This window comes from Cydia splendana, unplaced genomic scaffold (genome assembly GCF_910591565.1).
Source record: "Cydia splendana unplaced genomic scaffold, ilCydSple1.2 scaffold_161_ctg1, whole genome shotgun sequence".
Classification (NCBI taxonomy): Eukaryota; Metazoa; Arthropoda; class Insecta; order Lepidoptera; family Tortricidae; genus Cydia; species Cydia splendana.
The window spans coordinates 1-17740 of NW_026946876.1; the positions used below are offsets into that span (position 1 = coordinate 1).

The window sequence follows — 17740 nt, forward strand, 5'->3', positions numbered from 1 at the left end:
ACACTACTTTTCTGCGCTAGAGCATAAACGTATCACTTTCTGCGCACCTTTTAGAACAACAACGACCCACTTTCAGAGCATGAGATATGAAAAAGAACTAATTTCTATTCGGTTGCAAACTGATTTGTTGTAAAATAACACACAACCTTTCTAAACAACACATCCTTTCTTTATTTCACAAAAATAAGCTTCTAATGAAACATACTACACAAGACACTTAGCTAAATGGATAAAGAACGTTGGATTCTATCAGCTTTCAGAATAATCCTTCAGTTACAAGCCTTCAGGAACGTGGCGAGTTAGGCACGAGGTTGGCTAACGAGTACGTCCGATCTCTAGCGCGGTCCGATCAAGTCTGCCGGCGGAGCCTCATCGCTCCCGCCTCGAAGTCAAGTTGGCAAACCTGCTCGACCGGTCTACTAACATAACGACAAAAATGCCAACTCGTGCCTACGTTCACCCAAGAGAAACCTCTTGACGTTCCAAAGCCTTCTACCTGTCATCTTAGTTCAACAACACGCCAATAGACGGCGTTACTCTCTACGCGTAATACGTAGCTCAACATTGCTAATCTATTTTTACAGGCGTCTAAAACTATGAACTGTAACGCTGCAATACGTCCTTCTGGAGTCACGCCCCGACATATGTATAAGGAAATAAAAAATAAAAAATAAGTTAGATTAAAGAACCTAAAGAGTCTTAAGAGTTTAAAGAGTCTGAAAAGAGTCTGAAGAGTCTAAAGAGTCTAAAGAGTCTAAGGAGTCTGAAGAGTCTGAAGAGTCTAAAGAGTCTAAAGAGTCTAAAGAGTCTAAAGAGTCTGAAGAGTCTGAAGAGTCTGAAGAGTCTAAAGAGTCTGAAGAGTCTCAAGAGTCTAAAGAGTCTAAAGAGTCTAAAGAGTCTAAAGAGTCCAAAGAGTCTAAAGAGTCTAAAGAGTTTAAAGAGTCTAAAGAGTCTAAAGAGTCTAAAGAGTCTAAAAAGTCTAAAGAGATTAAAGAGTCTAAAGAGTCTAAGGAATCTAAAGAGATTAAAGAGTCTAAATAGTCTCAAGAGTAAAGAGTCTAAATAGTCTCAAGAGTAAAGAGTCTAAATAGTCTTAATAGTCTAAATAGTCTAAAGAGTCTAAGGAGACTACAGAGTCTAAGAGAGTCTAAAGATTGTAAGAGTTTAAATTGTCTAAAGAAGTCTAAAGGGTCTAAGAGTCTTGGGAGTCTGAAGAGTCTAGAGTCGTACATGTGTGCAGTAATTTTTTTGAAAATAATTATAGTAAAGAAATCCATTTTCCAAATAGATGTAAAAAATTCTTCCACCGAACTTAGAAAGTACCTACTACAGCTGGTAGGACCGTGGGCCTTGGGAAGGTATGGTTATGCTTAATAATTCTGCCGCGCCAGCAATGATTGCGCGGTGATCGATTACATTTGAAAACTCATGAAATGCTTACCTTGTCCTACTTAAATAAGTTCTTTATTTAAACGGGTTTTCAAATGCAAGTACCGCGGTTATGGTGGTGGGGCAGGGTTTCTGATGGCGACTATGGCGTATTTAAAGTAACTAGTAGTTCGCCCCGAACTGAGAACTCGCGGATCGCCAAAAAGATCAATTTAATGCAGCGCTACTTAGTGTAGAGATGGGCATTTCGTAATTGATTTCTAATTCCACGATTACTTGAAATTACTTTGCAATCTGATTACCGATTCTCAGATTACTTTGTAATCTAACAATACCGAATTACTAAGTACAATTCCATTTGAGGAATCAGGAATAAATTTTTCAAATATTACCTACAATAGTAATTGGAATCAATGTCGATTCCTCATTACAGGAATGCATTACTTGATTCCTTTCAGATTACATTTCGTACTACTACTATCAAAAGTACATTTCGATAGTAGATATAGATGTTGTTGACTTATGCATCTATACCTTATTTGAAACAGGTGTGCAGATTGTCGCCAAGCTCACCATACTTGTTAACCTATCGAATGAGATGATGCCTTTACTGATACTGGTTAGCAATATGTAATCATACTACATACCTATATGAGGACTGGACGTTAGTGAGATGACGATTCACTCATTGCTGGTGTCCTACTTTATTACCTCCATATAAAATAAGTTTCACCTGATTATCCACCTGGTTTCTTGAACCTCATAGTCGCCTCCAAACCTCCCCTTATAGCGACCCCATTCCTCACACTAAGTTTACCATAAGTTCATATTAGCCATCAACAATTCCCTCTGATCACTGTTCACTCTGAATACTGATACGTTGGTCACAATTTATAGGAGACACATCATTAATCTAAGAACACCATGAGAAAGTCGTTGAATTGATACAAAAGCATGATTCTCTCTCTCCGTCGATTTGTGCGCACATAACCTCCTTTTCTTACTATCGTTCGGCGTCTACCCTCTTGTCTTTTCCTAAAAAATCACAATAACCTAGAAGCGGTTATTTAACTTAAACGTGACTGCAAGCGCCATCTACTCCATGACGCTGGCAACTATTAGCCGATTCGCGATGTTCGCGACACTCCCGCCCCGCAAGAAAAAGCTACTCTTTTAATTGAAATTAGATGTCCATAGGCAAACATGTAAATAAATCAACAATTAGATGATAAGAACACTAATGTGAATAATAATGTATTTGAGCTGTTCATCCTCTGAATGCATCTCTCGGCTTTGGCGCTGTGAATCGGCATGACCTGAGATTTCGTACAATTTCTGATGATGTTGTAGAAATGTGCTGAGGCACACCGTTTCTGAGACTGATCTGATTGTTCATCTGTATTTGTGCTGAGCTGATAAAGAACAGGATCCTGAGACTGGTCTGAGCATTCATCAATGTTTGTGCTGAGCTGATTAATAATTTCATCCTGAGATTGGTCTGAGCATTCATCAATGTTTGTGCTGAGCTGATTAATAATATGATCCTGGGACTGGTCTGAGCATTAATTGATATCTGTGCTAAACTAACTGATCTCTGATCTGAGACTGAAAGCAGGATCCTGAGATTGGTGTGACCGACTGAGCGTTTATCGATGTCTGAGCTGAGCTGAGTAGGATCACGGCTGCGATTTGTCATCTCTGGTCCGTTACTGATCTCTCTGTCTACCTATGACTAATGGTATTTCCCACAATCACGCGCGTTCGGTTCCAAATTGCTCCGAGCAGTCCTTAATTACAACGTGGCAACTCCGATTTGATATCAAACATCGGTGTTGTTAGACAGTGAGAACTCAATTCGCGTTATATTTTATCTATGACTACCATCTGTGATGTTATATGCTGCTTTGCTCTTATGATATCGTTAATAACTTGTTTCACTACTTCAAGGGTCACAACTTCTACTACAGCAGACGTATACATGATGACCAACATAATTTGCGTAATTAAACAACTATAACTTTATTAAACACCGCGGCGCCCGCGCGATCTAACCATAGTTATTACACAGACAAAAGCGACCGTCTTATCCGAACGTGACGTTTATATGTAACCTAAGTTCCAACTTCTCTTCACTTATTACTACTGGCAGTAATCTACTATGTGAAGTATTTTAATATACTTGCTTATTCATTAAACCTACTGCTGACATATCCATCTCTTCATGTATCTACTTCATGTCCGGCAGCCCTCCCCAGCCAAGGAAGAATTACGCTATTCTCATTTAATCACAAATCAACATGTAAAAGAAAGAACCTATCTACAACTCAAGAGAACCACATTCTTTTTTATTTTCTTAAGCTAAGCTAAGGATATTTAACAGACTTGTCAAATCAGGCACTTATTTCGAGTCAAGTCACCTTTTCTTGTAGTTCATTCTGATTTATTAAATATATATTGTGCCAAAAATTACTGCAGTTTTTATTTCTCTAATCATTTGCTGATGCTGGTGTGAAATAATCTAGTTTAAAAAGGTTGGGACAGTCGTGTCAGCCTCTCTATTAGGTCTGAACCATCAATGCATTTAACCTGAGCTACACTCAAATAATATAAACTAAGCACTTTATTTTCATCTTGGTTAGTTACAAAACCTGTCAACAACTTTTTTTTACTGCGTTACATTTACGTTACCGTGTACCTAAATATAATTATATCAGTCATGCTAAGGATCGTAGAAACAGCATAGCAAACTGTACCTACCGAGGTACCGATTCATTACGACTTTACATTACTATTCTTTAATTAATGTAACCGATCAGATCTTCAAGTGTAATAATCGCCCGCTTCCCGTACTACGGTATTTTCACTGCTGTGTCTATCAAATTGACCCACTAAGTTTCCTTTATTCACGAATTTTCACTTCACAGCTTTGATAACCATGAGAGACATTGAAGGGTACTCACTCAGTACCCTCAGTAGCAAATACTCAATGTGTGGCAATTAATAGAGAATACAGTGGGCACGGCGTCTGTATACTCTTTAAAGGCTTTCGCAAAGACTTTTGATTTCCTTAACTGGAGTAAAATGTCAGGGTTATGAGCGAAATGGGGATAACACGCCGAGTTATCTTTTTAAAGTTGATCAAGGAGTGCAACTGTTTACTAACATCGGAGAATACATAATTAGTATTGGAAGGCTGTTAGGGTGGTCTGAGTTGGTATGAGACTGCGTCCATAAAAGCCGATTCCCACCGGCTTGCCTATTTTTGGACGTTTGAGCAGAGTTGTAAAGGAAATATGTAAGCCAAATTAGCCCTGGCTTGCCTATGGATATGTTTGACGCGCCGCCACTGGTTGATAGCCAACTTATCAATAACCTCAGTTTTGCAAATGACATGACTATAATTAGATTAAGTGTCTGTGGAAAATAACTTGCGGTTCTGTTTCTAAAATTGAGCATGGCAGATATGAGTCCATAACTCCATACTCAGGATTCAGACCAGATTCATACCCCAGGATCAAAAGAAATAAGACGAAGTTGATGCATGTCGATCTACCTGGTAAAATGAAGAGTACCAATGCATTGCACGATCTAGAGGCAAGTTGTTGGTTTACTTGGGATCTTAAATAAGCGACGATGGCGTTTTCGACCAAAGGGTGGTCAGAAGAGATCAGATAGCCAAAGCTGCGGTGAAACGACTCGCCAGGGTATGCATATGGGAGAACATACAACCAGTATCACACTAATGCGGACGCCTTGTTTTCTCGATCTTTCTGTACATGTCCAAACCTAGACCATTAAAACTGAAACCCATCATAGGACAGATGCATTTGAGAGGTGGTGCTGGCGAAGAATGCTTGAACGCAGTAGGTGAAATTGCATCAAGTCTCGACGAACTCAACATCAAACCGAGGTTATCCACTATTTGTACTCATCGCGCACGTACTTTCTTCTGCTATCGAGGCAGAAGAGGATCCTATAGTCTGGAGAAGCTCATAATCACTGGCCACATGGCAAGGAAGCGTAGGGATAGGGATGGACGTATGGCCACACGGTGGGCGAACAGAAAAAATATTAAAGACAAAGCCACATTACAGGCTAGCATATCTAGGTACTGCAGATGGTGAGCACTGGTGAAGAACCACACAGGACAGGTGTCCAACTGTCCACTGTGACCCAAGAGGATAGGGACACGAATAAAACTGATAACTCTGTCTTGTGACTATTGCTCCTGTAGTAGTCGTACATAAAACAAATACAATGTCCTTAACACTACGATATTTCACAGCAATATTAAAATTAATGAAGAAAGATACATATGGAACTTCATTATATGACATCTGATTCTAATTGTGATTCTGATTCTTGTGTAGCTCCAGCCTCCAGCCTGCATTTTATATCTCAATATTCTGATTAAATCTGATAATCAAGCTAACAGTTGAGGCCACGATCATATACCAATAATTATTTGGCTCATGATTGATCTCTTCCTTTTACTATAACATAAAAAGTTTAATACTTAATTGAAGTTACGTATCACCCTTTCCTTCCTTCTTCACAGGTTTAAATCAACACATTTTATGTTAAAAATAATGTTCACTCGCATCACAATGTCTGTTGTGATAGACGACAGACAACTCTACGTGCCAAAGGTATGCTTTTACCGAGTTTTCAATAACAGGCATTATAACTACATAATATTACAAACACCTAATGTTGGTACACACTGTATTATCAATACTATTTAATTAACATCTAAGCAAAATCTGTGTTGACAGACGAGATAAAATATTTAGCCGATACGCTGTTGAGCCTGGAATAAATACTATATGATATAAAAGGCTAATTTCTAGCCTAGTGTTAAAAATTAAAAAAATATTAATTATTATTATTGTTTCGTCTAGACCATGTAGTATTATTACAGTTTACCACACAACATCTATCGTGGCCCATTTTTATTGTAAATATGATTTTTAAGGCAAAAAGAAACGTGAACAAAATAACTGAAAAGTATGTGAATTGACAGAAACACGGCTTGCTAACTTGTCATATTGTCATTTAGCCACATCAAGCGCTGAGTTTGTTTCGGCTCCCCCCGCCACTTGCCTTGCACGCAGCGAATACCTACTATTCCATTTCGTTACCTAGACATAGGTAATATACTCTGTAACAAATGCTCTTGTGTCTTTGTCATTATGCCATTATTTAATTTCAGAACTACTTGCACAGAGTGGTATAATGACTATTATCATAGTTAAAAATACGTTATCACATTTATTTAAATAACCGAATACTTGAGAATTTCTCTTATTCAGAAACATATCCACCATGGTCTTACTACCGTCTCTATAATTATAATGAATATGTAGGTTCGTATACTTTAGTATTTAGTATCTCGATTGGGTAGGCGATATCAATTAATATGTGTTGCTTGATTCCAATTCATTTAACAAAATCAAATTAGTTATGCATGGCTAATGGCTATTCTTTAAATTATCTACCACTCGCTTATCCATTTCTGTTCGAGTAAAAGTAAAGTATGTACTATGTACTTAGAAGTATCTAAATCAGTTAGCAGATAATATAGAAACCACTAGCCCATTCAATCAGTATGACTTTCACTGGGAGTCTTTTCAATAATAACTTCTTTTAGCATTTTTAACACTTTAGGTTTGGGTCATCGTATGTACATACATACACAATTCAGAAGTTTAGTTAATCTTTATCTAATCACTAATCTATGGACTTTCCACACTAAGAATCAATGGTTCAGTAATAATAGGAAGTCATTATACCTTAGGGTATTGCTTAAGTGCAAACATATTAGTGGTGGCTTATACTAAACAGTTTTGCCTTTGTCCTTTACATATCCAAGTTGATATTTACTGATTCTCTGATAACAATCTATATTGAAATGTTAATTGGGAATAAATTGAGATACTACGCTTTATTACATCAACAGACAAGTCTTTGGAACCTTAATGTAACGCTGATTAAACGCAATCCATAGAGTAAGTGAATATTGTTTAAATTAATTCGGTAGTTTTTTATTCGTTTACAATCATTTTTACCCGTTTATTCTTTCAGAACAGAAATATCATGCATGCCAATTGAGTATTGTGTTACTATTGTTAAATCTAGCGAGCCCCATTTTTGGCCGTTTGCTGGTACCATTGGAATGGCTGAGTGATTCTGATTGAGTTCCAATGATGTTCCTGGTCCTTTGAGTTTGAGTAGTATGTACCTACATTGTACATATGACGTCAAATTGTAATCTGATTTCAAGTGCCTCCTGCATTTTCATTCAGGCACATTACAACTAAATTGTACCGACTTCCAAGAAACCAATCCGTTACAATTTCTTACGATTGTAACAACAAACAACGATGAGGCAAGAAATTCCATATTAACATCTCTTATGATATGAGTGGTTCTAGTCCTTCAAACGAGGTGAGTGTTAAATTCGAGTTTTTAATTAAACTCAATGGTTCTGATTAAAGCCCAGTGAAAATATGGATCCACAAAACATACCATTATAATAGCCTAGTTTGTTTGTCTGGAAGATATCAATTTTTTAGCGATAAGACCGCCCGTTGTGCACCATAGTATAAGTGATATGTGTTAAGTTCCTTTACATATTGGTGAGCAATAAAGAATATTGTGTTGTTGTAAAAATATTGATCATATAAATATAAGGCTAATACGTTAAACATGATACATTCGTTTCATGAAAAGATACGCAGTATAAACTGTTGTCATTTCACCACACTTGCGCTCACGACTAGTTTAATCATGGCTGAGCTGATAATTTGTGATTGTAGTGTTCGCTTCTTCAACTGTATCCACTAGTTCCACTACACAATAATACAATAATAAATATCGGCTCCTCGGCTACGCTACGCGACGTGACTCAGCTTCCGTATCTCAAATACCACTGCGCGCTTGCACGCGCGTAGAGTCCGTGTTCGTGCGCAGGAGACGACAGATATACGCATCTCTTTCGCACGTATACTACATCCCTTCCTTATTGTTAAGTTTGTTGTATTAATATTTTTGGATAATTAAATAAAACAGTAATTTCAATAATCATCATTATTTATTTTTTTAATCATTACTTTAACACAACTACTTCCTGCTTCGTTAACTTCCTTAGTACTTTTATACTTCACTTTATTTATTTATATATTTAGCAATATTTTTGCGCTTCATGCATTAGCATTACTTCACGTCTTCCTCTTATCCCTTATTAAATTTTAAGATATATATTTAATTATCTGATTCGCCATCATTCGTCTCTGTCGTCTCTTCGTCCAAGATTTTCCATTGTCCTTCGACCTTTTTTAAATGCATCATGTTTCTTCTCAGTCTTTGTCCAGTTTCGTTATTTTCAATGTTTACATCTCCGCCTTTACAAGATACTACAGTGTGAGGGGTTGGCTCATAATTTGGAGCTAACTTATTTGTCTTATTCATATTTTTAACGTAAACCTCATCCCCTACTTTTATGTTTCCATCCTCAACTCTTCTCTTCTTGTTCGCGTACTCTTTTCCTTTTTCTTTTTGCTCTCTGTCCCTGTCTCTGACGTCCATATCTTGGTCTTTATAATTATATTCAAACGTATCTATCATCGGTATCTTGTCTCTAAATTTCCGTTGGAAAAATAATTCCGCTGGCGTCTTTCCCGTTGTCGTATGGGGAGTACTATTATACATAGTCAGATATTCCAAGAGCGAATCTTTCCAGTTCTTTTTGTCAATTTGACTTATCTTTAAATGTTTAATAATGTCTCTGTTCTGACGTTCCACCTCTCCATTTTGCTGGGGCCAATAAGGGATAGTGTTGAACAAATGGATGTCATTATTTTGGCAAAAATCTCTGAACTCCTGACTAACGAACTGTTTACCGTTGTCCGCCGTAATCGTGATTGGACATCCTAGTCGACTAAACATTTCCTTCAATATAGCTATCATAGCCTTGCTTGATATATCGCGGCAAGCCTTTATTTCCTTATACCGCGAATAGTAGTCGATTACCACCAGAAGGTAATCCCCAGACGGCAAAGGACCTAAGAGATCAATTGCAATATCAACCCAGGGGTGTGTCGGCAATTCCCTTCTCTTGATCGGATTTGGGGGATTTGGCGCTGAAACAAGGGTGCATCCTTTACACGACTTAACCAGTCTCTCAACGTCCTTGTCGTACCTGGGCCACCATACTTTAGCTCTAAGCCTAGCTTTCATTCCAACGACTCCAGGATGGCCTTCGTGGGCGGCTTCTAAAACCTTTTCTCGCAGTGTTTTTGGTATAACTATTTTACTACCCCTTAAAAGAATATCGCCACAAAAACACAACTTGTTTTCTAAGATTTTGTAACTCTTTATTTGTTGGTCCCATTTGGAGTCATACAGGCCTGCCTTTACTTTTTGTATATCCGAGTCCTCTTTAGAACTGCTTTCTATTTCTTGTAGCGATATTGCTACTGGTCTTATCTGTTCTACTATGTTTTGTACAAAATCTTTTCCTTTAGTGTTGCTGTTCCGTTCGTCGAGGTTCTTACATAGTCTGGAAAGGGAGTCAGCAATGTTGGTTTTTCCTGGACGATATATAACTTGAAAGTCGTATGACTGTAGACGTAATATCCATCGTTCGATACGAGCACATGGTTTAGCTTTCGGTCCGAATATCACCTCTAAAGGTTTATGATCGGTTATGAGTTCAAATCTTTTCCCAAAAAGAAACATATGAAAGTGCTCCACTGCCCATACCAAAGCTAAAGCTTCTTTTTCTGTTTGGCAATAACGTCTCTCGCACTCCGTTAAGGTTCTGTTGCCGTAAGCTATTATGCGTGGACCAGCTTCACTTGTTTGTACCAAGATCGCGCCGAGCCCCACAGGACTAGCATCTGCGAATACCATTGTTTTATTTTTAACATTATAGTATCCCAAATTAGGTATTTTAGACAAAGCCGTTTTCAAATTGTTAAATGCTGTTTCCTGATTTTCCTTCCAAAGCTCTTGGATGTCCGCATTTCTGCCTGTCTTGTGCCTTAATAATTCCTTCAGGGGTTCAGTAATTGTGGCCATATTTGGTATCCACTTCCCTACATAGTTGACGAGTCCTAAAAAACTTTGCAATTCCGAGATTGTTCGGGGTGCTCTGAAGTCCATAATAGCCGATACGTATTTATCTAGTGGTCGAATTCCTTCATTACTTAGTTCGTGTCCTAAAAATTGAATTTTATTAACGTTGTAGATACATTTTTCTTCTTTCAGAACGATATCATGCTCTTTAAGTACCTTCAGCACATTCTGAAGTCTGACATCATGTTCCTTTTGATCTTCGCCAAAAACTAATATGTCGTCAATAAAGTTGACAACTCCCTCACATCCAATTAATATGCGTTCAAGAGTTTTTTGAAATATTTCAGGAGCGCATGTAATGCCGAACATTAATCTTTTGTATCTATATACGCCTTTTCCAGATATGAATGTCGTTATATCCCGTGAGTTTGGATGGATTTCTAGCTGGTGGAATGCGTCCTTAATATCTAATTTACTGAACACTGTAGCATTCCTAAACTTTGGTAGTAGTTGGTCCATAGTCGGTAATGGATGATTTTCCCTTTTAATCGCTTTATTTGCACGTCTCATGTCAACGCAAAGCCGAATGTCACCGTTTTCTTTGATTATAGGCACAATAGGGGATATCCAACTTGGGGGGCCATGGACTTCTTCTATAATATCTTTTTCCAGTAATTCCGTAATTTTTTCCTCGACTTTGGTTTCTAAAGGTATTGGAATTCTACGGTAAGGCTGAACGATTGGTTTAATCTTATCGTCGATGGGTATTTGAATCATAATATTTTTAAGTTTAGGGAAAGGCTTTAGTTGAATTTGGTTTATTTCTAACCCAATTCTTAAAACCCCCAACTTAGTTGCTGTTGTCTTCCCCAGTAAATTTTGTGTACCTTTATCTACCACATAGAAAATTGCGTTTTCTTCTCTCCCGGCTAATTTAATGTCGGAGCGGAAAGATCCCAGCAGTCGCAAAGGTGTTTTAGATCCATAGGGGAAGAACTTTTTCTTTGGTTCTTTTATTTCGTCAACTACCCTTACTCCCATATCCTTCATTTTTTCCCATGTCTTATCCGTAATTAGATTATTTTTTGATCCTGAATCTATCATCATATTGATTTTTTCTCCTCCCACGTCACAGACCACCATGTCATCTCCGTTTATGTTAAATAGATACTCGACTTCTTCGGTTTCAGAGTCCTCCTCTTCCTCTATAATATTTCTTACCTCATGAGCTTTAGGAGATTTTTTAAATTTCTTTGAAAACTGTTTCTGTCGAGTTTCATCATGTTTTATGTCCTCATGTTTTCTTTTCAGGTTCTGACTTTTGCATTGCAACTTAAAATGCCCAATTTTGCCACATTTTAGGCATTTTTTTCCCCTAGCAGGACAGTTTTCACTGTTGGACAAATGTCCCCAGCTCCCGCATCTATAACATTCTTTCCCTTTTCTGTCTGTCTTCTCTTCCACTTTATTAACCTCTATCGGCACGTTCTTTTCTTTATTTTTGTAATCCTCTAATTGCCTGTTAATAGCCTCCAGGGCATTAGCCTCTGAGATAATATTTTCTATCGTCATGTTATCTCCTCCCTTAAGTATTTTTTTCCTCAGTTCTTCTGACGCACATCTCTCTATGATTTGATCAATCAAATGATCTTCTACGTTATCAAATTGACACTTCACCGCTTGTTGTCTAAGGCGCACCAAGAACTTCTCAAATTTTTCATTGTTTTCTTGTTTAATTTGTCTAAAGGTGTGCCGTTCAAATCTTTTATTCTGCTTAGGTGCGAAGTAATTGTCCAATTTTTCAATGGCCACCTGGAATACATCCTGCTCACCGGACTCCTCTGATCTTACGTCTGCCCCTGGTATGTTAAAAAATATTTCCTGTAGTTCAGTTCCCCCCCAGTGTAACAAACTTGCTCGTTTTTTAGCAGCAGTCTTAACACCTGCCGCTTCCAGGTAAATATACAAACTCCTCTTCCAACGTTCCCATCGTGTACATACAGAATTGATATCACCTTCGCAGTCAAACTTTTCAAGCGCCAGCGATGGTGTTGTCATTGTTGGCTTCCTGTTGACAAAAAATATTGACTGTAGCAGGCATTAAACAGACGTCATCCATTTAATCCTCCTCAGTCTACGTCCTTCCATCCAAGTTTCCATCTGCATGTATATATATATATATATATGTCGAATACCGATGGTCTCAAAGGCGGTGGGCGCGTGGGGTAGTACGATAATGTATTACTTCACAGCTAAACCAGTATGCTACCATTGCTACCAGTGAATGAAATAAACATTAGGACTCGTTAACCATACTAGTGCCTACTATACTTCAGTACTAAATGTTTAAAAGAACTAATTGCTATGTTTAACTCAAGGGAGCGATATGAAAGTAAAAAGAAACCGTTTAAATCTTTATTCAAGTCAAACTAGGCCGGCTCCAGCCCTACGCCTCTAACATGAGAAGATTTAGCCCTATATGGGACCGGCAACAAACTCAGAGGGACAAATCTTTTCAAAACAAGTTAAAACAACACATAACACATCATTTCTTTATTTCACAAAAGTAAGCTTCTAATGAAACATAAGAAATCAAAATAACACTTGAAATAAAACACTTAGCTAAATGGTTAAAGAACGCGGGATTTTATAAGCTATCAGAATAATCCTTTAGGTATAAGCCTTCAGGAACGTAGCGAGTTAGGCACGAGGTTGGCTAACGAGTACGTCCGATCTCTAGCGCGGTCTGATCAAGAAGAACTACCAGCGGCGGAGCCTCTCCGCTCCCGCCTCAGTCAAGTTGGCAAACCTGCTCGACCAGTCTACCAACATACCGACAAAAACGCCAACTCGTGCCTACGCTCACTCGAGAGAAACCTCTCGACGTTCCAAAGCCTTCTACCTGTCATCTCAGTACAACAACACGCCAATAGATGGCGTTACTCTCTACGCAACTTTATTTATTTCGTTACAATCAAATAATACGTAGCTCAACATTGCTAATCGATTTTATACAGGCGTCTAAAATAATGAACTATAACGCTGCAATACGTCTTTCTGGTGTCAGGGTCCGACACGGCCGTCCTGCGCTACACACGTCCCCGTGTGTGGGTGTATGCATTTGATTCTGTAACAAAATACTCAGCACAGTATCTCATCGCTCGGTCATTCCTGACCCACAATTTGGGTCTCTCTCAAATTACTATTAAAATCAAACTTTGTTATCAATTCAACCAGAAAAAATGATTGTTCAAAATTACTTGAACAATCCTCAATTCTCTAGTCAAAAATAGTCCATCGAGCAACGACTTAATAAAAATAATCAGTAATCATCGCCGCTATCTAGCGGATACACTCCATTAATCATCGCCTCCATCTGGCGGATACTCTCAAATTTATGTGAAAACAGAACAATCTCAAACATCAAAAACACAAATCACAACAGCTCTAATTCATTGCTCGACAGTATCACTACTATTGTCATCAATATCAATTTACGGGGAAATTATCTGGCATTAAAAAAAATCTTTGGTCATATGTGATCTAAATTTTTGTAAGACATCTTAGACCAAATAACATTCTGATTTGATAATGCCAATTTTACTCATATGAACACAGTACATAAACAAAACAACACCAGTCCTTCGGTGCATTGCCAGTCCTTCAGCAGATACCAGACCCTCGTCAGAAGTAACCATCTCAGCCGCGTAAGTGCTACTCCTCGCAAAGTGCATTCTGCACATAAAAAGCAGACCACGTGCACCTCTTACATGCTCCGGCACTTCTGATGCGGTCACTAAACAATACCCAGTCCATCTAAAGCAAAACATTAGTGCCCAGTCCATCGGGCGTGCCTTCAGTCCATCGAAAGCAAAACAGTAGTGCCCAGTCCATCGGGCGTGCTTTCAGTCCATCGAAAGCAAAACAGTAGTGCCCAGTCCATCGGGCTTGCCTTCAGTCCATCGAAAGCAAAACAGTAGTGCCCAGTCCATCGGGCGTACTTTCAGTCCTTCGAAAGTACAAGCTTTCAGTCCATCGAAAGCAAAAACAATGTTAAGAGTGAATTCCAAAAAGAAAATAAAAACGGTTCTTTAAATCATGTTACTCAGAACCATTGGTACTATCAGCGTCAACTGATCAACTGAAACTGAACATCACTGATCAAAATCACTAAAGATAGCTTTCTACTTTAGCTTTAACAACAGAAACTCAGCTTTCTACTTTAGCTTTAACAACAGAAACTCGCTCAAAACTTCTATGCAGAAGTAAATCCTCTCAAAATAATCCCAACAAAATGGGAACTGCTCACCAGATTAATAAAGCATGATGCACGCGTCGCGACCAAGTCAAAGGTGGTAGTGGTGAAGTCCGACCCAAGCACGAAGGCTGATGCTTTCCGACTTGCAATTGCCGTTGTTGCGGCAGATGGCGAGATGCACGATGTGGTTCATCATAGCTGGCTATTACTGAAATCATCATTTGCACGGTATCAGGTTTATCATGTATGTAGGCTAAACTTCAGGGTTTGTGAATGTGCCCTAGTAGCGGACACAAAAGACATGTTGCCATAGGATACGGGACTTTAAAAATCTCAGAATAAAATTTAAACTTCATTGAGTGCGTTTTATTTCCTTCTATGAACAAACAAACACGTGTCCCAAAAATAAATAACGCGGTAAAAGGGGCCAATACGAAAAGTGACAGCTTATTAGTTACGTTCGACTGTTATGCTTCGCCATTACACTCAAAATAATATTCACTAATAAACAATTAGAACGAAACCTGTCCTTTTATTTCCAAATCTCCAGCACAGATGATACTGCACAGCTGCTTCTGTGTTACAGGTGTGATGGCGTCTGTAAGTTGTCCCTGCTCAGGTTGCAGCACACTGTAACATTAATTTTCATATGCGTAGCTCATGCTTTCATAGTATGCACGATTTGTGATCTATCACGGCATTACGGGCAATAATTTGTAGCAATTTTACTAATTACTAAACGCATAGCATTGGCAAATCAGCAGGATCAATTTCTAACGGTGCATTGTATTTTCATGAAAAAAAAATATTTTTTGAGGGTAGATGCACAAGTGAGCGATGAAATAATATCACGTCGTGATCAGTTCAATCCTACTCAGTCCGCATCCTTCCTTCCCAGTTTCTATGCATTTTTTCCAGGTATATTACAGTCATCATCTGCATACCTATACATCTAAGTCGTAACAGCCATCACGCTTTACAACATCTTGCTTGGTACTATAGGTTTTGATTTTGACATATTTTGCATACATTTAAATTTTCACTTACTGGACTATTTACCCTCCTATTACTGGACTATTAAAATCTAATTAATATAATCAATTTTTCCTAAAAGTCATACAGTGTAAAATAAAAATGTATGTATCTTCCTTCATTTGAAATCACACAATGACTAAGAAATAGATATTTACTATAATGTCAACGCCAGAAATTTATGTGACCGGACTATTATATTTCGACTGGTCTATTAGGTCAACATCTCTATCGAATAGGTACCTTAAGAAAACAAACTTAAACAATGCCATAATCAAAACATTTTGTGAAATACGACCCTATGTAGTGGCATTAAGTGAAAATAATAGCAAAGTTATAAGTACTATTACCGCTATGGCGTTATGTCCATTTAATTTCTTAGTTAGGTTAGGTAATTTCAAATCATTACATTAACGTAACCTAAAAAAAACAGGAAACAAAACAATATTTATTTTGTTAAAGTATAAGAAGTCCCTTTAAGAAGCACAAGGTTTAATTTCGCATGTCGCTGTCTTGAATTACAAAGCTACGCCGCGCGCTCGCCGACCGACAGGTCGCGGCTCGATCGTGTTTATATTATAACCTATACAGTATACTGCACGGCTTGTCATCTACGCTTAAGTTGTATGATTATTTTAATAATATATACGTTATTTTTACCTCTTGTAAACTTGAGCATTACTACGTAGGTACCTACTACGCCATGCACACTCATGTTTAACTGTTTATGCAATCTGTTCAAATTAGATGTCCGTACACTGTTGATCTCAAAATAACGACGTAAATACAAAGACATGTATTGATTTACGTTCCTTAAACACATTATGTTGCTACACTTTTATTTGAAACCAGGTAGGTGTGTATACATGTATCTATTCCTTCGTATTTAGTAATTTTGAAATGTCACCAAGTTATATAATATAATGACTTACCGATTCAGCCCGTCGCCAAAATGTAGTGTTCGCTTCTTCAACTGTATCCACTAGTTCCACTACACAATAATACAATCATAAATATCGGCTCCTCGGCTACGCTACGCGACGTGACTCAGCTTCCGTATCTCAAATACCACTGCGCGCTTGCACGCGCGTAGAGTCCGTGTTCGTGCGCAGGAGACGACAGATATACGCATCTCTTTCGCACGTATACTACAGTGATGAAGCGGGTATTCTGCAAGCAATGCATCTTCCAGAAAAGCATGCAATCCAGTAAGAATTAACTTGGCGTGGAACTTCGTCGTTTTCGAAATCTGCGCCCCCCTAAAACCTATAAAACGACATCCATGAGGATTTTTATGACATAGTGCATGGCCGCCATCATGAATTCCACAATTTTCATCATTTAAAAAAAAATCTTAATATAAAAAATAGTATTTCATACAATCGCGATACAATAGAGAGCTCTTCAGTCGAGCACCGCCCAAGTAGGCACGAGACTGAAAAGCTTGACTACATTACTATTGTATACAATACTTTTTCTACAAGTCAACAAAAATAAAAGAGTATATACCTAGCCGTGCCCAAGTAACACAAAAGTAGCTGAATATTGTTTGAATAATAGAGCATGCCGTACTGTATGAATAACAGTAATGTAATAGCTGTATAAGTGTGTGCCCACACATTGAATCGCTGAATAACACTTGTATAGAGGCTGTCAAAAGCTTCTATACCGCTTTTAAACCAAAGTTATCCAGCTTTGTACACAATGCATCAGTTATTCACACGTTATGAAGCTTTTGGTTCCAAAGTGCATTTTTACAGAAAATATATTCAGATATTTGTGTTAAATCAATGATTTTTCTTCCATTTTAATTTGTGAACTCGTGTCAAAGTGTAGTTTCTGAAGTGAATACCTACAAAATAAGGAGGACATCACCCATATATTTATTTGATGTTTACATAACTTCAATTTCATTGCGCATTCGACTTTACTGTTAATATATATATACATTTTATTTAAAAATTTAAAGCGCCGCGTAAATAA

General features: G+C 37.9%; 1 protein-coding gene across 1 annotated transcript; it reads left to right on the forward strand.

Annotated features, from left to right (window-relative positions):
- Positions 1–724: 724 nt before the first annotated feature.
- On the forward strand, positions 725–1041 carry LOC134805547 (processed variable antigen; the record flags this gene model as incomplete). Its single annotated transcript, XM_063778826.1, has 1 exon — positions 725–1041. A coding segment is annotated over one exon (317 nt), but the record flags the coding sequence as incomplete, so codon positions are not given.
- Between the last annotated feature and the right edge of the window lie 16699 nt (positions 1042–17740).